Source organism: Embiotoca jacksoni, unplaced genomic scaffold (assembly GCF_022577435.1).
Source record: "Embiotoca jacksoni isolate LCO1_2020_lvr unplaced genomic scaffold, fEmbJac1.0.p SCAF_16, whole genome shotgun sequence".
NCBI classification, from domain to species: domain Eukaryota; kingdom Metazoa; phylum Chordata; class Actinopteri; family Embiotocidae; genus Embiotoca; species Embiotoca jacksoni.
In genome coordinates, this window is record NW_027185296.1 from 8,129,443 (window position 1) to 8,151,532 (window position 22,090).

The 22,090-nt window shown below is 43.8% G+C and overlaps 1 protein-coding gene across 1 annotated transcript; it reads right to left on the reverse strand.

The window, feature by feature from the left end:
- Window positions 1-2,989: 2,989 nt before the first annotated feature.
- Window positions 2,990-20,853, reverse strand: pdgfra (platelet-derived growth factor receptor, alpha polypeptide). Its single transcript, XM_069150696.1, has 29 exons — window positions 20,665-20,853; window positions 18,373-18,444; window positions 18,002-18,292; window positions 17,220-17,480; window positions 16,650-16,789; window positions 15,620-15,782; window positions 15,057-15,249; window positions 14,308-14,423; window positions 13,928-14,224; window positions 13,580-13,846; window positions 13,323-13,453; window positions 13,057-13,225; window positions 12,772-12,961; window positions 12,520-12,635; window positions 12,199-12,325; window positions 11,918-12,114; window positions 11,300-11,394; window positions 10,678-10,810; window positions 10,257-10,361; window positions 9,044-9,154; window positions 8,501-8,654; window positions 7,657-7,817; window positions 7,256-7,371; window positions 6,649-6,771; window positions 6,451-6,562; window positions 6,269-6,368; window positions 5,959-6,064; window positions 4,982-5,217; window positions 2,990-4,896 (listed from the first exon to the last, which is right to left on the reverse strand). The coding sequence occupies exons 2-29, from the start codon at window positions 18,440-18,442 to the stop codon at window positions 4,749-4,751; spliced, it is 4,428 nt and encodes a 1,475-aa protein (XP_069006797.1). The 5' UTR covers window positions 18,443-18,444; window positions 20,665-20,853; the 3' UTR covers window positions 2,990-4,748.
- Between the last annotated feature and the right edge of the window lie 1,237 nt (window positions 20,854-22,090).

Sequence of the window (22,090 nt, forward strand, 5' to 3'; positions counted from 1 at the left end):
AGGGTTTGACAGTTTGAGCAGAGGAACAAAGCAAAACCAGCAAAACAAGGCTGCATTTGTTGGACAAACAAGGGGAACATTTTGTTGTTTTTGTTGTTGTTAATGCCTTATAAGTGTGCAGATGTGGGTTATAAAGTTATAAAATAATAGTTCAGGAGTGACTGATGAATGCACTCTGAAACAGCAAGTATTTATCATGTTATTTCACTTTTTTTTTTTTTTTTAATTAACATGATGTAATTTATTGCTTTATAAAAAATAAAGTTGCTGTAAAACAGCATGACTGCTAACAGAATTGATTAAGTTAAAGCTGTTGAAAGGTTGGTCTTATGACATGATTTTAAATGAATTGCATGTGCATCTTAGCTGGTGCACTGATGCCACAGACAGCTGCACCCTCCTCATGCATCATCACTGACTACCTGAAAGGTAGACCACACTTTGTCCGTCTGGGCGGTGTGCTGTCTGATGCAGTGGTCAGTGGTGCTGGAGCTCCACAGGGAACTGTTCTGTCTCCCTTCCTGTTCACCTTATACACCACTGACTTCCAGTACAACTTGGAGTCATGCCACCTGCAGAAGTTCTCTGAGTGGTTGGGTGTATAAGGGATGGACGGGAGGAGGAGTACAGGGCAGTAGTGGAGGACTTTGTGGAGTGAGCAGGTAGGAATCAGCTGCTTCTGAACGTGAAGACCAGAGAGATGGTGGTCGACTTCAGGAGGAAGACGACGGCTCCACAACCGCTGAGAGTCCTGGGAGAGGAGGTGGACATGGTTGAGGAGTACAAGTACCTGGTGTCTCCATGACAACAGACTGAACTGGAAGACCAACATCAACGCCGTCTACAAGAAGGGGATGAGTCGACTCTTTTTCTTGAGGAAACTTCAATCCTTCAACGTGTGCAGCGAGATGTTGGAGATGTTCTACCATCTGTTGTGGCCAGTGAACTGTACTTCACTGTGGTCTGCTGGGGGAGCAGCATTGGAGCCGGAGACACCAACAGACTTAACAAGCTGGTGAAGAAGGCCGGCTCCATCATTGGCTGCGAACTGGACAGTCTGGAAAAGGTGGTGGAGAGGAGGACGCTGAACAAACTGTTATCCATATTGGATAATCCGGTCCACCCTCTCCACCACCTGCTGCAGGGACAGAGGAGGACGTTCTCCAAAAGATTCCTCCAGCTCCGCTGTCACAAGGACAGATACAGGAGATCATTCCTGCCCACTGCAATAAGACTGGACAATTTATCACCTAATTTAATTTAATATTATTCTATTTTATTGTATATATTATGCATTTTTATATTTTATATTTTTTACTCTGTTGTTTTATTGCTTTTCCTCTATCTATCTATGTATCTATGTATCTATCTATCTATGTATCTATGTATGTATGTATCTATCTATCTATCTATCTATCTATCTATCTATCTATCTATCTATCTATCTATCTATCTATCTATCTATCTATCTATCTATCTATCTATCTATCTATCTATCTATCTATCTATCTAACTAGCTATCTATCTGTCTATCTTCCTCAGGCCACACAGTGGTAAACCTCAGGAGGGCATGTCTGGATCATGGGGGTCCACCCATGTCTGCAGGCTCAGATCATCAGCTACACCTCTTCATCATGCTCACCTTCCCTTTCTCCCATTTTCTCTCCCACCTTGAAGGCATTGAGCATTATCTGGATACTACCTCCCTCTAGTGGAGCTATGAAGCAGCGACCGCTAATGCTCAAAGTTAGTCAGCAAATACAACAGAATTTCAACATGCAGCCACACAAACCATCCTCAAAACCCTGACATTGAGAAAACTGAGCAGCACATTATATGACTTACAGCTTTATCATTTTTGTAGTTTATTGGCAAGGCAATTGACAACCACATGCAGAGAATATTGCCCCCCGGTGGCAGCTTTTCAGACTACATTTGGTCAGACAGCTCCACGTACTGCATGAAGTCAAAGATTATTAATATTTGATAGTCTGTGATATTACAGCATTTTGTTTTATTGTAAATAATTATATTTTTGAATAATTGTGTTGGAAAATAAGTACATTTGCTCCAAATTGCACTGTACAGATTTAAAATACTTGTACATGACACAAGTATTTCCATTTTATTTCAGAGAAAAACTACATAGGCCATATAAATACTTCACTATCTAACATCTAATGTTTCAGATTTGACATTAAACAAAAACACTTGATATGTTAAGACGTAATTCATTGTATTGTAAAACTGTGATTCTCTGCCTTTTTGGCTTGTGATGCTATGCAGAAAAGTATCATTTAGTTGCAGCTAAAGTCAATCAACTCTCAGTCTTCTTTGATTGGCTGTTAAAAACTATGGGAAATATTAATGACACTATAGACTCCACCAAAATAAAACAACAAATTACACATTTCTGTGACAGCTACACATAAATGATTATGCTTTAAAACATTATTATACTTACAACTGTAAAATGCTGTTTCCAAATCATGCATTAGTATTATACTTTGATACTATCAGATACAGTATATTAATGTCAATCCCAGTTGAACAAGTACTTTAAATTTTGATACTTACCTTAAACTGAATTTTTTTTTTTACTTGTGATAGAGTGTAGTAGAATTTTCCTTAAGTACACGGACATGGGTATGTCTACCCCCACTGGCTGGAAAAGGCATTTCTGTGTCTTCTCTTTTGTGATTAAATTCTAGTCTTTTGTACCAATATATTACACTGTCAGATAACTAAAATGATTCTCATTCATCTATATCTATTCATCTTTGTATTTTCATTCTTTTTGTCCAGGAACACTGCATTTTTCATTGCATGGAATATCTTTGTGGACAAAAACTAACAACACATTCTTTTTATTTGTCTATTTGCCCATTTCCATACAGACAAGCACCTCATAAATCATTTTATATTACCACTGTTAGTTCATTTTAAATGAGAAATACTTTAAAATCACAGAGAACAACGGGGCATGGTATTTTTTTTTTTTACACATTATAAATCATTTATTGAAATATAAATCATCTGAATGTACATGATGTAAAATAATGGAACATAGTAATAAATCATGATATTGGGTGTGATTACCTATAATTACAGATAGGGTACCGTCAACAACACATCACTCATCTGCGGCACAAACATTCACATCCAAAGCAAGACTGTTCTTTCTTTTTTCTTTTTGTCCAGCCTGCCTAATTTCTCAGCAACATCCAAAACAAAATGGAAAAAATAGGAAAAGTGCAACAATTACTTGCGGTTTATATCACAGTCGACGGGAAGAGGCAGTGGTACAGCTGGCACAGCAGCAGGAAGATACCGAGGGTTTCATATGAAGAGTCGACGGACAGCTGATGTATGACATCAGATCGACATCAATCTCTAGGTCATCTGGTGTCATAATATAACTGGAACCTGCTAATAGACTTCAGGACAATAGATACAATATGAGACAAGGGAACACAACCTCCTGGTTAAGCAATGTTAATAGATAAAATATTTTTTGGGCCATACTGACACGTTTACTGATATGATGAACTTTTCTTTGATTCCTTAATTGTAGGTGCTAAATTGACCAATGCTATACATCATATGTCACTAACATATGAAAATATGAGTATTTCTTAATCAATGTTCTGATCTGGATATACTGTCAAAGACTTTGTTGTCCATTATGATGTTTTCTTGTTGATTTTGTTGTTAATGTTTTGTGATGATTTGTCAAAAGCTGTGGCTTCACAAAGGGCAGATAAGGGTGCAGAAACTTGATATGTGCTCACATAAAATATTTAAGTGATATCCCAATAATTCTCTCTTATAAAACAACTCTGGAGCTATTTACATTACAATCACACTTTGTTTGATAAAACCCACCACTGAGGTCTTTACCAGGTATAACATTTGAGGACTTAATGCTTTTGTATTTTTCGGGCAAAAAAGGAAAGACAATGCAAAGACGCACACATCTCAGAAGCCTTTTCTCACAACCATTCAAACAGCTATGGTCGATATTTACTCGGTATTCACAAATAATACATGTTTACATAATGATGAAGTAAAAAAATAAATTTGAATTACGTGCACGTACGTAACCACTGAAGACATTATATGGTCATATACAAAAAAAAAAAAATGCACATAGTCCAAATGTTGTGCTTTTAAATCCAAGTATTGCTATTGATTGTGCCAGCATCAGGTCCTTCTCTTGCAGCAGGTGAGTGTGGAGTGAGTTGACCTGCCAATGCTGTTGCTAATATTGGAATCATCTAGTTTAAATAGTGCATCTGTAGTGGTTAGATATACATCACATGGATGACATCATTTGGCATTCCTTTAGAGTTGCTGACCAACATGTTTATTTCGTCCCTTCTTGCTTATATTGCTGTGAAAAAAAATGCCCGATAGAATAAAGCTCAGCAAATTAAAGACTTAAACACACACAGGCTCAGTGGTTCTTTGAGTCCTGTCTTTGAGTCACGTTTTAATCACCGCTCCTCCAACCCAGCAGGGGGAACTGTCCTGGGATAAGAGATGGTCGTACCGTACGTCGCCACAGACTCATCCAGACAGTGAAGTGGTTTTGCTCCGTCTTCTGAAAGGGCAATGGAGAAGAGGGGTGGTGGGGCTAGAGGGTCGACCACAAAGTCTTTGGTTGATTTACAGGTCTCTCTTTAGTTTCCCGTGTCCTTACACCCCTCTTCTTTACTGCTCCCGCTCCTCCACAGGCTGGGCAGTTGTCACAGAAAGCTGTCCTCCACCAGGTCACTACAGTCCAGACACATCTCGTCCAGCAGCGTGATGTCCTCCAGGGTCTCACCCTCACGCTTGGCGAAGGTGGAGCTGCTGGAGCCCGTCTCAATGGCGCTCTCTTCAGACGTTTGAGAGCTGCAGGGGCCACGAATAACACGTTATCACTGTCTGTGTTGCAATACAGTGGACTGTAGTAGAAGTACATGACTGGTCCATTTACCTGTGTCTGTTCCTCTTTCCGTATTCTTCGTCAGAAATCGGGTCCAGGTCGGGGAGGGGAATGATGTAGCCGCTGTCAGAGCTCAGCCGCTGCTCGTCGAAGCCGCTCTCCCTGTCCTTCAGCTTGCCCTGGTTCTTGTACGTGATGCCGATGTAGTCCTCGTCATTTTCCAAACACACCCGCGTCACAGCGGGGTGGTCACTCTTCAGGAACTCATGGTTCACCTTCTCATAATGCTGCACAAAACAGATCAGAATTAGATGCTGATAGATGGTGGAAACACAAACGATATCACATTTAACTTGCTGCACAGAAAGCAATAATAATGGAAGATGTGTGGAAGTATAAGCACAGAATAAGTAAATCTCTAACGCAACAGGAATGGGGCATTGTGGCATGTGTGATCACTAGTTGTGTCGCCAGCTGGATGGTGTGACCCAAGCTGAAAATCACAGCCCAAGGTGCTAAAATGAGAGCTGGTTCCTCCTCAGCCGCCAGCCATTAAAAGCTGTGAGGAAGGCAGAGGTGAAGCTGTTTTGATGTGCCATGTGTGGTGTGTAGTTTAATGGGGTAATTAAGGCTGGGCGGTGGAGGCGAGAACTGGGGCTGCGTCATTACCCAGACTCAGACCAGCCACTCCGACATCCAGCTGCTGCATTTGCACTCTAATCACTTGTCGGTCCTTGTTTTACAGAAACGCAGTGCGCCGGCAGAAACACTCCTGATGCACTCGCAAAGGAAGTGGCAGGGGTTTTAAATGAACAGCTATGTTAAGAGTGTATTTAAATTATTTTCAACCTGTACTTTGCTTGGCAAAATGACAACTAAAAAGCTCATAAACAGCCAGAAAATAAACTAAATAAAGAGAGGAACAGAATGTGCAGGTCCAACCGTGAGGTCAGGAGTGATTGGTGGTGAATTTAAAAAGCAGGTGTTAAGAGTGCACAGAGGTGAGGTGAGGACACAAGGAGACTCACTCTTTTGAAGCTGGAGGGCAGCAGAGAAGCTACAGTTTCACTTAGACCCAGGAAAGAAGGCCTCTTCTCGGGCTCAGTGTTCCAGCACTTCATCATCATCTCATACCTGAAGAAGTAAAACAAACAGGCGATGTTACTATAGAAACCGTAGGAGCTGTCCTGCACCTTGTAATTTTAGCCATGACTGCCATCAGCCAACGTATATCACAGCTCAGAAACAAACGGTTCTGAGTTTCCAGCCTGATGCATTCCTCATGTGATGTGAGGGAAGCTTGAGGTAATACACGGCGATTGTATAACCACCACGTACACGTCATGAGGTGCGTGCTCCGGTTTCGACATCCTGTATCCGCTCTTGATCTTGTTGTAGAAGCTGGAGTCCACCACCATGCCTGGGTACGGAGTGCCACCTTCAGACAAAGACACAAGTTCATCCACCGATTCTGACCTCAGGGAGTTCTGTTTCTCTAACAGAAAGCTGCAAGGGCTCACCTAAAGAGAATATCTCCCAGAGGAGGATGCCATAGGACCAAACATCGCTCAGGCTGGTATACAGGTTGTCGAAAATACTCTCAGGTGCCATCCACTTCACTGGCAGAAAAGTCTGTGTGATGACAGAGAGGAAATGTTAGACATCATTGGAAACCCCTTGTGAAAAAGCATATTTAGGGATAAAGCAGAGAGACTTACGCTCCCTTTGGAGACGTAGTTGTTATCATGCATGATGTCTCTGGCCAGTCCGAAGTCACAGATCTTAACTATCTTGCCCTGAGAGAGAAGGACATTCCTGGCTGCGAGGTCCCGATGTACACACTGTAAAAAGAAAAAACATAAGCAAAGTGGATTCACAGCTTGTTGCATGATATACAGTTGTTTTCAATTCTCACTTGCATCTATTCTCGAGCCCATTCTGCTCCCACGGCGACTGGCTACATCTATTTCTGTGTGTATTTCATTTCAGCCGGGTTCATTTTTAATGCCGTTTCATTTTTGCTTTATAAAGCATAGTCTTTGTGTAAACATGCCAGTTGGAGGGATGGCTGTGACCACTGGATATTTAGGGATAATAACTATGAAGCTGAATGAATAGCTTGGAGCTGCTGCGTGTGTCCCTGCCTGGTAATTCTAGCCCTGACTGTGCTGCTACTATATTCAGCCCCTTGGCTTCTATCCTGAGTGGGCTCAGCAGCCTTCATGGGATTGCTTATCACACCACCGCCAACTTCCCCGCTCTTTAGGCATGAGTGTCATTGTATAGGACACATCACAAAATCACACACTATTTGCTCAAACTTACATTTTTGGAGGCGAGGAACTCCATGCCTTTGGCTACCTGGTAGGTAAAGCTGAGCAGGTCAGTGGTGGAGAGACCTTCGTTCATGTCATCCGACAACAGGTTGTCCATCTCACACTCTGGTTTAAGGAAACACACACACAAACACACCATGAGCACATGTTCATAATGTATTGTAAATATAGTACAGCCGGCTCAAACCTGGCTTTTACTAATGGCAGGGAGAAACCGGGCATTATTATGCGTGTGCTACAATTATCCGCTGTAATTACAGGACGGTGCCAGTCCTAAATTCTGGTGTACCCCCTCAACCGGTTCCAAGTCAAACACAACACCAAGGCCGAACAAGTAGCACACCAAAAAGGACAGAGTGAGAGGGAGGATGGGGGGGGGGGGGGGCGTACCACTGGAGCCTTTCTGCGAGGGTGGGTGGTCATAGTTTGACCTCTGGATGTCTGAGTACTTAGAGGTGTTGCTCATCTCCAGCATGGGCACGTACTGAGTGTTGTCACCCTGCTTCATATCCATGTAGTCCGCTTTGCTCTCGAAAGACAGGATCACATAACTGTGCAAAGACAAGAGAGGTGTGTCGTTAGTGATGACAGGACGTGGGACTAATAAACCAGGTGACCTACAGTGAGAATACATTAAATATATTACAGTCAGTCCCCCATTATGTCTACGTCCGTGTGTGCGTGTGTGTGTGTGTGTGTGTGTGTGTGTGTGTGTCCTTAAATCCTCTCCCTCTGGCTGAGGTTGGAGGAAGATGTGGTTGCGGCTTACATGGTAGCCAGGATGAAATCATGTTAAGGTCATTTGGAATCCATCAACACAGAGAGAGAAAGAGAGACAGAGATGGGGGGCTGCTGTTTCACCATGAACATTTGGGTGGACACAATTAACAGGTATCTCCGTGGTAATTACATTAAGCTGAAAGCTGAAACCACTTCAGACTGCGATCTGATTAGGTGAAGACGCCAGAAAATCTCCTCGACCACGGACAAAATGGCGATAGAGTTACCGATTAGGCGTGGAGGGAGAAAGTGAGTGTGTATGGCTGCAAATGGGTGTTTGGGATTGTAAAATGTACACTTAGATATGCGGTTTTTTTGGCCTTTTCCAACCATTAGTGTCTGAATTACAATTAAAAAATGTTTTCCCCCTAAAAATTACTTTAAAAAATATATATATTTTATGTCAGGAAATAAAAAAGATAATTTATGCTTAGAAATATAAACTGTGTTGTACCTCCTGCTGCTCTCATCTGCAGGGTTGATCCCAAAGATATCCAGCTCCTTTTTATTTTTCTCCGGGCTCAGGCTGAGGAAGTTCTCCCTGTTCTTGTGCAGATAGTTGACCAGGTCCCCGTAGAAGCAGTACTCGGTGATAATGTAGATAGGGCCTGGGAGCAACACGGCAGATAAAGTCGTGCATCGGCGTCAGTCTGCAGGCTAATCTTATCAGGCTCGTAAAGGCTAAAAGCACAGTCAAGAGGGTAAGCCTCCAGTTTCCCATAAAAAGCCTATTAAAATACCACACCCACAGAGAGCTGGGGCATGACTTTCAATCTTTTTGGGCTGTCAGGAGTTTTAAATGTCTACAACTGCCAAATCTCAATCCGTGTTGCGTGTGTGTGCACATGAATCAGGGTACTATTGTGTTTGTCTTTGTAAAGTGGTGACGAAATTGCATGGTAGAGGCAACAATGGCCAACTAAACTGTTACTATACTCTATGTGTTGTGAGTGTGTGTGTGTGTCTTTATGTTTCCAGATTTGAGTGTGCTATTCACCTGACTTGGTGCACGCTCCCAGGAGGTTGACAATGTTGAGATGGGGTCCAAGATGAGTCATGATCTTCAGTTCAGACATCAGGGCCTGTTTCTCACTGGAGCGTGCTGTGGCTGAAAGAAGATACAGCTGCCGTGACTATCACTACAACCAATGAAACCGCCAACAAGCCAACCAATCACACACCTTCTTTCTTTTCTCTATGGGTAAATTCTTTCATATTTTCCTTTGCATCACTATTTCCACTTTACTACTGTTGCCCCCACAAGTATTAGGTGCTGCAACAAAGAAAATCAGATGTCAGATGAAGTGTTGCTACATCGTCATGTATCCGTTAATCTACGTGTTATCCGGAGGAAACTGGACTAGCAGATTCTTGAAGATGTTTCATCTCTCATCCAAGAGGTTTCCTCAGTTGTAACTGACTGGTGGGGAGACCAGACTTCTTGTCTTTTCTAATCTTTCAGTACAATTGAATACTTTAGCAGGCCTAATAATATTTTGTGCGACTGACTGAATTTATTACTAGCGTTTTATAAGCTTATTAATTTATCATTAAATGGTCTGTACTTGTATCGTGCTTTATCACCTTTTGGTCTCAAAGCGCTTTAACATGTTTTTTTTCCATTCACCCATTCACACACTAATGAGACAGATCACCATGCAAGGTGCTGCCATCAGGAGCACATTCACACACCGATGGTTCACCATCGGGAGCAACTTAGGGTTCAGTGTCTTGCTCAAGGACACTTAGGCATGTGGACAGGAGGAGCTGGGGATTGAGCCACCAACCTTCTGATTAGTGTGCAACCCACTCTACCATCTGAGCCACAGCCTCCCTCCATTAAAGCCCCTGACACTATACATTTGGCACTGCTAAAAGTATACCATATATAAGCTATTAGCACGCTGCTATCACTGGATCAATAAAGTATCACTGTTTTACTCTGAAATTAAAGAAATCTTTAAAATATAACAATTCTAAGCCACCTTTGAGATAAAATTTTATAATTTGCCAGTGTTGCTGCTGCAGCTGCTCATTGTGTTTATATGCTTCACTTTACAGTTTGAAAACCTCTAATTTATGTATATATGACTTGCAGTAGAAACAATTTGTTGCCATCTTTTAACCAGTTCTGATACCTAGTGCATGTCAGTAGTAACATATCATTGATTGGTAGCACCAGGGCTTAAATGTCAATTGTTGGAACTCACGTTTCAGCATTTTCACTGCCACCTTCATGACAGGTTGGGAGCAGCTGAGTCCGTAGGCGGTGCCTTCTACCACCTTTCCAAAGGCTCCAGAGCCCAGGATACGACCTGAAAAACACAAGAAGACACAGGATCAATTATCTGGGAGTAAAAAAAAAAAAGAAACTGCACAAACACGTCCATGCACTTTGGATGCTTCTGCTTTCTCATCTGTGACTCCTTCAATGGCTCAATGTCCCCCTTGATCACTGAGTCAAACCGAATCTCATTCAGCAAAACCTCAGTGCTCGAGCCAGATTCATTTATCACAGCCTCATTTCAGAGACAGGGAGACATCCCGGCTGGAGCATCCGTGCAGGGGCAGCCGCAAAGCCACAGGCACCAGACCACAGTGTTAGCATATTGAAAATGATGGTCAGCTCACCGAGCACAAGTCTGTCACGGGGAAACTCCCATTTGGAGTCATAGGGAAGCTGCATGGGATCTACGTAGATGTATTCATGGCCGTCTGGGCTCACAGACTCTATGACCCTCCAGCGGATCTCATACCGTGGCTTCTGGAAGATAGAGAATAAATGAAAACTTATCAATTAACCTGCATACAGTCAAGGCTGATTGTTTAAGGATCTCTTATTTAGACCACTTGATATAACAGCAATTTGCTCTTGTTCTTTTAAAATACAACCACAAATGTACTTTTATTTATTGGCTTGTTAGTTTTAGGAACATTTTTAAGCTACTCGCTGGAAAACCAAAATACCCTGCATGTGAGTGTACCACCTTTTATCCAGGCAGAGCAGCAAATCAAACATGGTGCCCATTAGAAATGTAGAAATACAAGGCTGCTCATATCTCATGTTAAGACTAATATCTCATCTGAAAACATCATAAAAATCCAACCTGATCTGACAAAGATGATCTTTCTCCTAAAACAAGTTTTTCAACACTTTTATATTTAATGTAAAAGCTGACGAGAAGAAACGGGTGAGTGAAATGGGTGAGCAGGTGAGAGGTGGGAAATAAATGCCAAATGATGCCAACAGTACCTGTTTCCAGATAACAACCAAGACAATGAGTGAGATGATGACAATGACCAGGAGCACCAGCACAGCAGCGGCTACAGTCAGCTCGGGGTGAGGACCTGTTCGGGAGGAGAGCCAGCGGTTGCACATGTTAGATGGAGAACACACAGAACAGCTGAAATGCTTGCAATGAAATACACTGTATGTGTTTCATTAGAAATGTCCAGTTAGGTTTAAGAGACAGTTAATCCACAAGGTGTCAAGAAGCTGGGAAGATAACATGGAAGTGGGGGATGGGGAGACCAGGCATTGGTGTAGGGGGAGGAGGGGTATGAGGATGGGGGCTGTAAAGCTCATCTGGAAGGACCAAAAGGCCTAACGATCTCTTAGCTGTCATAGCCTGCTATCAGCTGTCTCAGTACAAACTCATCAGCTGACAGCTGCTTCAACACTGACAGCACTAACCAGCCCCGAGCACAGTTGCTCACAAAGCCTGTCACACCCCGAGTGTTGGAAAGGAACTTTAGAGGAAACAAGGCGGAAACAACAACATCAAATGTCAATTCAAAGCTAAGTAAAAAAAACAAAAAAAAAGGAAAGTCAGTTCAGAGGATGTGATAAGACGCGTTTGTGTGTTCTTACCGTTGGACACCAGTTTGACCTCCCTGCTGACGACGGCCATCTCATTCTTGGCCAGGCAGCGCACCGCCAGTGTGCTCTCCAGATGACCAAACATGACCTGGCTCTCCATGTTGCTGTCTTCATCCATGTGCGAGTCCATTGTGATCTCCGTGGAGTTGGCAGGGAGGGCCACCCAAGACGACGAGTCATTGGCACAACTGGACGGGAAGATAAAAGAATCAAATCCCTAAAAGAACTCCAGAAACATTCATGAATAATATATTAAAGAAAACTGAACTTACTGTTTGATGTTCTTGCAGATGAACCACTCCACCACAGGAGTGGGCTGCCCTCTGGTGATGCACACCACAGACTGGCCTGTGGCTGAGCCGTGGTGGATGTCCATCAGGTCCACAATGACTGCAGGCACTGTAACGCAGTGCAGACGAGGTGAGCACAGCCGTGTGTGTGTGTGTGTGTGTGTGTGTGTGTGTGTGTGTGTGTGTGTGTGTGTGTGTGTGTAAAAACGTGAGCGAACGACTGTAACTGAGGCTAAAAGGTTGTCAAAGCAATATCAAAGGACATAAAGGTAATGAATGGCTCTGGGCATTCCTTTCCCTGACCTTTGACCTCCAGGATTAAGCTGACATCACGACTTTGGTTGCCATTCTCCACTCGGATGGTGTAGTTCCCACTGTCCTCCTCCTTGGCCCGGATCAGGGTGAGAACGCTGGCATAACTGCACAGAACAACAGCAGCAGGAGTTACAACAACCACACAGCAGTAAATGCTAACAATTGCACTAAAAGCCTAATTAGAGGCCCGGCTGATGTGTGGGAATGTTACTTTGAGGTTGTCATTAGCGAGAGGCTCACCTGGTCTCGCTGATCTGCCGGAGGCTGGTGGAGATCTCTGCTGTCACGTCACTGAGCAGGACGCCGTCTTTGAGCCAGGTGACGCGAGCGCTGGGGAAGGAGCTGATCGCTGCCCTGAACTCTCGGACCTCATCCAGCTCTGCGGATTCAAATTCATTGAATTCCGGCTGGATGGACATAAACTTGGTTGCTGTTAAAAAAAGAAAAGAGGCCGACAGATCATCAGCAAGGATCCACCACTACAGGAAAGTAGACGTTATGAAAGAATGCCGTATGATTTTATACCGTAAACTCGAACAGCCACTTGTTTGATCTGGGTCTCATTAGTGATAATATCAGTGATGGAGCACGAGTAGATGCCGCTGTCTTTGGTTGAGGCGTTTGGGATTGTCAGGGTGTAAAGGATCTCCTGATCCCTCTTATTCTCATGCACTGTTTTGATGGCACGATTAGCCTGTTAAACATAAAAGGTGCTTTCAGTTTACGACTAAAACACACATACAGTCAAGTTCAAATCATCTTTTGTGCCACAGACTGACTCCAGCGCTCACCAGTTTGCCGGGGTATTTCCAGTGGTCCTCCAGGATCTCAGATCCACGGGCCACACAGGTGACAGTGATGGTGTCTCCCACCAGCAGGGCAGTCCTTTTGGTGGTCAGCTCAACATGCAGAGCAGCGCCACCTGAGATACAACAATGGACAAGGTTAAACTTCCTGTTTCACAGATCCACCAACGAAAACATGATGGAGGCAGATCAGATCTGAAATGTGAAGTGCCATTTCTACAAACAGACACTGGAACACACACCTGTCCAGCCGTGGACGATGTATTCCCCGCTGTCATGCTCCGCTCCGTTTATGAGGGCCTTGCAGATGTAGGTCCCAGCAGTGAAAACTCCCAGAGCGCCCTTCTTGCTGTCGTAAACACAAGGCACAGGCTGCTGCGTGTCAACGTTAACCAGGGTCACGTTAGCATTTGGATCAGACACTCGGCACTGGATCTCCATTTCCTCGTGGTCAGACAGGACGTGGTTACCAAAAGGGACCGGTGAAGGCACGAAGGGAACATCAGGGTCTGTTGGTGTAAAATAAGTCTCACAAATCAGACAATTAAGTCAAAAAATAAAAAGACTCATGCTTGCTGCGTACTAATTACCTGGCACATAGATGTAGATGCTGCTGTCCTCTACATCCTCTGTGGTATTTCTGCTGTAGAAGCATGTGTAGTAGCCTGTGTGCAGCGCCGAGGCACTGTACACAGTGATGGTGGTGACAAACAGGCCGCTGCTGTCCTCCTGCGTTTCCTTGGGCACATCGAGCGGAGTTTCCCAAGCCAGCTTTGCCTCTCCGCGACATGTCAAAGTAAAAGGAGAGTGGAGGGTAACCACCATCTCTTCCACGTCCGGCAGCAGCACCGGGGCCGAGGATGGAGGGATCATCAGTCCGGTGGGGGCTGAAAAATAAGACACAAACCGTGTTCAGTCACAGATCATAAATCCTTTACATTCTGTCGGTGTGTCTGTGCGTCTGTCTTACCCTTCACTTTAAGGATAAAGGAGAACTGAGCGGTGCGGGAGCCACTCAGGGCTGTGATGGTATAATTTCCATTGTCTTTCTCCAGAGGCTGCCGGAACGTCAGAATGCTCTGATACCTGCAAGAAGGAAATTAGCAAATATCTTTGTTATTTAAAACAACAATTGACATTTTGGGAAATTTCCTTTCTTGCAGAAAGTTAAATGAGAAGATTGACACTACTCTCACATCTGTACACTAAATATTAAGCGATAGCCAGCAGCCAGCAAGTTTACCGTAAAGACGGAAATCTGAAAGAAAATGTTAGTCGAGCTCTGCACCTTTTTCACTGATTTGTTTTTTATTTGATTTGAAAGACTAAAATTGACATGTTCTAGTTTCTAGGGAAAGATTGCTCTCTTATACTTCATTTTTAATGTTTTTGTAGAGATTAAACTTATGAGAACTAACTTCATGAAACCAGATAAAAGGGGTTAAGCTTTAGAGATATTGGTAAGTCAGGTTTTTTTTCTTAGAAAAATAGAGTCAGGCTGGCTGTTTTCCCTGTTTTCAGTCTTTATGCAAAGCTAACCTAATTTCCTTCTGACTCTAGCTTCATATGCAGCGTACAGATATGATATTGATATCAATCCTCTCATCTAATTCTGCTAAGCTACTGCCTTATAAGCTATACCTTCAAATTTAGTAACAGACCTGAGATTGAAAGGTGTCCCATATGAAACTAATAGTAAAACACCATCTCTGTTCTCACCGATTCCCCTCCAGGTGGCTGGTTATGGTGAGGACGTAGTAGTTTCCCGTTAGGGCTTTGCCGTCTTTCAGCCACGTCACTTTGGGGGCCGGGTATGCATCAATGAGGATGGTGAACTCTGTCTCCTCTAAAATGCTGACAAACTCCGTCACAAGGATCCCACTGTGGTCCAGAGCCACGAAGGACTTCTCCTCTGAACAAGAAACGGAGAATAAGAAAAGAATAATTGGATGAAAACGGATAAAGAAACGGATTCAGCAAGTTAAAACTGAGGACTGGGATGGAGGCAGAGTGACAGTGGGGGTCGAGGTGAAATAAAGGCCTGACACACATCTGTTGAAGCCATCCCATAAAACACAGTAGCTGATGTTGAAAGCAGAGGTGAAGCTTTATGTTCGGATTGTAGAAAATGACTTCCACACACCGTTTAAAAGCAGCCTGTATTCATATGTGAAACCACGACTAATTTACCTGAATGATGATGAGAATATTAAACATATATGATATAAGTGACTGGAAGTCAGCGGTTTGAGTTCTGTTGAAAGGTTTCCAGGAGGACTTACCAAATACGGTGACAGCCACTCTGCTGACTCTGACCTCTCCGCTGACAGTGTGTGTGATGGAGCACTCATAGGTGCCGCTGTCCCGAGCGCCGGCTTGCGGGAAACGGAGGGTGTAGATGACCCGGTCAGGAAGGGTCTGTTTCATCTGAACTGCATCCACAGCCTATAAGAACAAAGGAACAGTATGGCTTTAAGATCCTACTCACCGGAATCAAAATGAAATCTTGGTAATATGATATTTGAATATTGCAACTCTCAGTGTTTTTCCATTTTACAGGTACAGTCTGTGTCTGTGCGTCAAGCTGCCGGAGGCGAATGGTTAAAACACTAGCAAGGCCGCAGGAGATAAATCAGGATCACAGAGCCTTTTAAAAGCCTGTAATTGCAGTTGAGACCAAAACCAGGAGTCAAGAGTCCTACGTTCCTGCCCTCGTCCATCTCTGGAAAACGGCTTAAAGGAATCCCGAGCAGAGAAACCCACAACGTGCAACGCAGATTAAGAATCTGAAAGTAAACATAACTCTCAGATCTTTGAAACTAACACTTCAAAAGCATTAAATGTTTAGCAGCTTGTCATGTGCAGACAGCATCTGTCCTGCACGTCTGAAGGTCACAGGGGTCAAAGGATTTACAAGCCTCTTCTTTCCCCTTCTTTTGAACCACCTCCTTCCCTCAAGCCATTTGTCCTGAACTTTAACTCTCGCATTGGGGTTAACTGCCACAGCGAGCTGTTTGGCCGACATCCTCCCAATGAAGACACAACAGTCAGTTGCTGCTTTCCTAACACATACTTTGCAACCACTAAGGGCCGTCCTCCGAGCTATATTCCACTTGCCGCTGCTAGGTTTGGGTCCAAAACCATTATCCGCTTATTTAAGGCTCAGTGCCGCTGGGTTGGAAATGACATGGAAATATGACAAGGGGTTGAAGGAAATAACACAAAACCAACAGGGCGGGCGGATGAAGCCATAAAGGAGACTAAATTGAAATATTTTTAAAAAACACAGAAGGGAAAATGATTGCATCGTGCCTGTTTTTTAGGATGGAGCCACTGCTGCTGGAAGCCCGAGCCGGAGGGAGCGACGCAGGTGACGTTGAAAGGCTGCCCAGCTCTCACCGTCTCCTCGCTGGCTTTGACCTCCACCCTGAAGTCCTCCACCTCCTCGAGGGCTGCAGAGCGACCACCACAGAGCAGATATCAGCACCGCCATCCCACAAGTCCCAAGACGGACGACAACTTGATTACCATGACCTCATTTATCAGAGAGGTGGCTCAGTCATTACTCACACACTCACTTACACACTCACACTCACACTCACACGCACACACACACACACACACACACACACACACACACACACACACACACACACACACACACACACAGAGTGAAAACAGGAAACAGGCATGTTAAGTCATCTCTCCCCCATGAGAGCCATGACATAATTTGACAGCTCTCATGCAGTGAGATCACCCTGGAGCCTTCTCGTGGTAAACAGGGAGTGTTTCCAGTTGTGCAGTTTTTAAAATCTCAACAGCCTGGTCCTCAATAATAGTGTTAGACAATATCATGCTACATCTATGTTTTTCTTTACATACCCTCGATCTTCACAGCATAAATGGCACTTTTGAACATCTGGTCGTTTACGGTGGTTTCACACTGGTACTGGCCAGGAGAGAGGCTTCCGAAGAAGCCCATCTTGTTGTCGTAGAAGGCGGACATCTCCTCTCCACTGGGGACGCTCCTCAGGATGACGTGAGAATCGGGGTGAGACACACGGCACGAGATGGCGACTCCGGACAAGTCCATGGGAACAAGCAGGTTATCAGGCGTCTCTGGGACAAACAAAGCGTGGGGATCTGGGTGTGCAAAGAGAGAAAGTCTTATACTTAATTTCACAACTATATAACATATTCTTAACCTGATTTATTGACTTGTATTCCCTGCTTCTTACTTTAGTAAGAAGAAATGATTTCTAACATCTCATACAAGTCCATCCATCCACCTGATTTATCACTTTGTGTGACACCATTACAGAACATGCACACTCTCACATTTGGAATCAACAATTGATTTCACATATGTCTGAGAGGTGGGATGGAGAATACACCACCTCCACACTTTGGTTCAGCTAAGCAGGAGCATTGAACTCATGACCTTAATGTTGAGAGGAAACTACACAACTACTGGACCACCACGCCAACATGCCACTTCAACTTATACAGTTGATCTTATGAGCAATCTTATATCGCTGTGTTTCCAAACATTACATTACTGTATGATTTACAATTTACTTTTTCCTCTAACACCATGGCGTGCGAAAGAACTACATGGCCGCCCTTTAAACATCCAAGACAGACTATATCATAAACATATTCACCTGGAACAAACACATATATTCCCGCCTCATTGTCTTCTTCCTGTTCATCGTCCAGGTCTCCCTCCTGTGTTTCGTAGGCGCACATGTAGTAGCCGGTGTTTTCCACTGTCGCGTTGTAAATGAAGAGCGTCGCCGTATAATATCCTGGATAAACGAAGGTGTTCTCCGGCAGCGGATCGGCCCAGATCACGTTTCTTTTCCCGGTGCAGCTTATGTTAAAGAGGGAGTTGGGCTGCAGGACGAACTCTTCCTGGTTGGACACGATGGTTGGCGGCGACAGTGCGCAGGTAACTGAGAGACAGTATTGCAAACATTAGAGCAGCTGCCAGAGAAAACACAAAACATTTGGCCTGTCTTAATCTGAAATTTACCTGAAACCAGCGCCAGCCAAATACCCCCAAAGACGACACACGTCTTCACCCCCTCCATGACTAATGACATTCCTGTGAAGACAAAAGTTATTTAGTAGGTAAACACGTTTTGGATTTTCCCTGATCAAAGAAGATACCACTGTCTCCACATTTTACGCAGTTTGAGAACAATACTATTTAATCAATAATTCAATGGAGTATTGACTCCTCAGTGTTGTGTGAGGCCTAACTTCTCAGTAGTTACCCTGATGTTTCACACACAGCAGGAGATCTGGTCAGTTATGATTTTACGCTTTAGTTCTGAACCGGCATCGTTCTGTAATCCATTACAGGAGAACATTATTTATCTTTAGAGCAGGGTTGAGTCTCTGAGACTGTTATTTCATTTGCGTTAAAAAAAATAAAATAAATAAATAAATAAAAAAATCTACAGTATGGAGAGAGCACAGACTGGAGCTCCTCTCTGGCCGCTGCGCACCGCTCCAAGTGTCGGTAGAGGGCGACACAGTCCGCGTTTTAGGGGCCATGAAGTATTCGGACTTTATCGCCTCCAGATTGAACAGTCGCTTCTCTAAAATGTATCTTTTCGTTGAGCAAAATCCACTTTTAGTTGGTTTTAGTGACAAAACGTGGATTTTTAAGCTTGAATTATTTACCCATTTCTGTGTTTCTTTTTTGTTAGTCACAAAATAATGTTTAAATAACTATCCACTTGATGTCCAATGAAGACATTCTCAGGTTCAGCTCAAAGTCCTCACAATTCATCACAGATATGATGTCGTGTTTAGTTTTGCAGCGATCCTTTCTTGGTCTGCGTGTCTGATGGTGGATCAGGGTTCTCACCAGGGGCCACAGTCGTTTTAGAGGCGACAGCAACTCCTCTAAACGTTTTATTTGTCTTAACCCCCAGCTCCTCTTCATAAAATCTCAATCTAAATCAGTTCTGCTTCGGTGTGATTCAACTTGAAATTGTTTTACATTTGACTCGGAGGTTTAGGTTCGGTTTTTCTGGGCCCTTTATGGATGTTCTGTATCTTCAGTGTTTATCTGCAGCGTCCCCAAACAATAAAAGTGCTGGCCCTCTCGCAGTTTCCTGTGGCTGTCCGCTCTGGCTCAGTCTAAACGGACCAAATTGTCCATGGGCAACCTGGGTTTGTTAAACTCTATAATTAACGCACCCACTCCTGCACATAAGTACACATTTGCGTGGGAATCGGTTGACAAAATGCCTAATCCGTTTTGGCGTGTTTGCGCACACGCCTTGTCTCGAACAATTTCAATAAGGGGATTTGTCTTTTTCTTTTCTTTTTTTTTTTGCCTTAGCTTGGCGAGGATCCTCCAGCCACTGCGCGTAAATCTAACTAAGCCTGGAGTGGCAGTCAGACTGTGTGCATGTCCTGGTCTTTTATTTCCCCCGCTCTCCCACCAAGCGATTCGACAAATGTGCCAGATAGCAAATGCATCCTCTGCCACGCAACAGATGATAAAGGTTTGTCTGAACTTTCAGTTCCACGTCAAAAAAAAAGTTTATTTCCATGAAAAACGTGGCACTGTCTAGACATTACAATCGTGCAAACATCAATGCACTTGAAACGTATTTTGTCTGAATGTTGCAGAAATTATAACAAAAAGCTGTATTCCGCTGTGAACGTAACTCCTTGGTGACACAGCAGGGTCTGTTAGTGAAGAATGCGCCGTGGCTCCACTCGGCTCTTCTTCCTCTCCCCCTCTTGAATCAATTCGGCTTCAGCTCCGAGTCCCCATTCCGCCTGATTCCCAGTGCTCCCATTTTTCCATTTTAATTCCTCACATTCCACGGACAGCCGGGAAAACAATGCGATGTACAATTTCCAATGTGTTTCCCATTAAGTGCCAAGCAGCATCCCACAGCGCTGTCTTCTGTCTTCGAGGTGACACCTCCAGCTGTGAGGCCGAAACCGAGCGCTTTTATCCAGCCGGAGTCAGCGACATCACCCCGCGCGGCGTCCAGTGGTGAGACCATATGGTGCGCGAGGGAGAGAAAATCTAATCTAAAAAAGTTATAATGCTTTTTCTAATCCAATATGCATACAATTTGCAGAGTGTTTTAATATTTATGAATGGAACGTTTAAGAAACTTCTGGTGCAAAATGAAAAGGGCATTTAGTCTAATAATTGGATAACCTAATTAAATCTGCAATTAAAATCCCTCTAGACTAACCGAAATGTATTCTACCACATATTTCTCGCGCTTTACTCGACACAACTTTCTAAAAGGCTGCGAAAAATAGTTTCAATCGACCTTTCAATTACCTTTTCCTAATCCCCTCTTTATATTCCTTTCGTGTCAGTATATCCACAGTGAATTGGTCGCTCCCAAAGGCGCAGCGAGGGTCCTTTTTCAGCGGTTATAATCCTCCGAGATCCTGCGCTGAGAGCATATGCGCGACCCTCTGTCCGCATCCACGACCGCCCTCACAACTGCGCTCCAGCTACAGCGACCTGTAACTGATTCAATGTTACAGTCCACCCTCCTTCACCCCCACCCCCCCCAACCCCCCTCCGAAAAAAGTAATCATCTGGCTCAGAGTAAATAACTCAGGAAATGGCACCCCCCTTCTCTCTCTCTCTCTCTCTCTCTCTCTCTCTTTCTTTCTCCCCTCTTCGAGCGCTGGACCCATTTTCTAAGTAAGTGTCTTTTAGGGAGGAATGTCAGACTCCCGCTGAAATGAGGACGTAGCATTGCGTTTTTTTCGGACAAGAGGACTTTTGACACCAAAACGTCGGTTCGATGACTTTTTTTTTTTTTTTTTTTTTTTTTTTTTAAATTAACTTATATTACATCTGATGATGTTTCACTTTCATACATTTTCAAAATTTTTCCATTTTGTGGCTCTAATTGTCACCGACTCACCTCACCAAGCATTTCCTCCAGGTTCCATATTTTTTTTTTTTTTAATTAAAATAGAGCCTACTTATTACCGTTTTCTATGATGACGCATCGGAGCTCTGTTGTGAATGGACAAAGTTCTTGTGCATCGGTCAGAAAGTGGGAACAGTGGCGCGCTGAACTCATAGAGGGCGCTCCAACACCATCATATCGCATCCCGCTCGTCTGTCTCTCTCTATCTCACACACAGACACACTTCTCCCTTAAATTTCATCAACAGAAATCACACTATCAGGGCAGTTCTTTTCCTCCCTTTATGCGCCACAGAAAGCTAATGGGACCCTTGTTTACACATGCATCAGCTGTTTACCGAGACTTTTTTTTTTTTTTTTTTTTTTTAAACCCCATCTCCCTTTCACCCCGGGGCTCTCCTGGCGGGCAACCGAAGAAGAATGGGGCCCTGTGAGTCACCTATCTCTGGGCACAGAGGAGTAGTATCAGACCGGTGTCTGCGTGGAGCAGGGCCCCGGGGCCGATGCTGCAATCCCCCCTCCTCTTCCTAACTCCACGCAGCCGCTTGGCGCAATTACTTCCATATGTTGGCGAAAAGAACAGTGTCCTTGTTCTCCAAACAAAGGATCTCAACTTTGCTTACCTCAGACCGGGTTGAGGTTCGCACTTTTGAGCGACTGTCAACTAACACCTTTGACTCAAATAAAAGTTTAATTTACACAGCAAATTACATCCAGGTGAACAGATTTTTAGAAGCACCTTTAAAACCTACTGAAACTTTGCTGATCATTTATGATGAATTTACTCCCAAACAATCCAATAAAATCATTGAGTCAT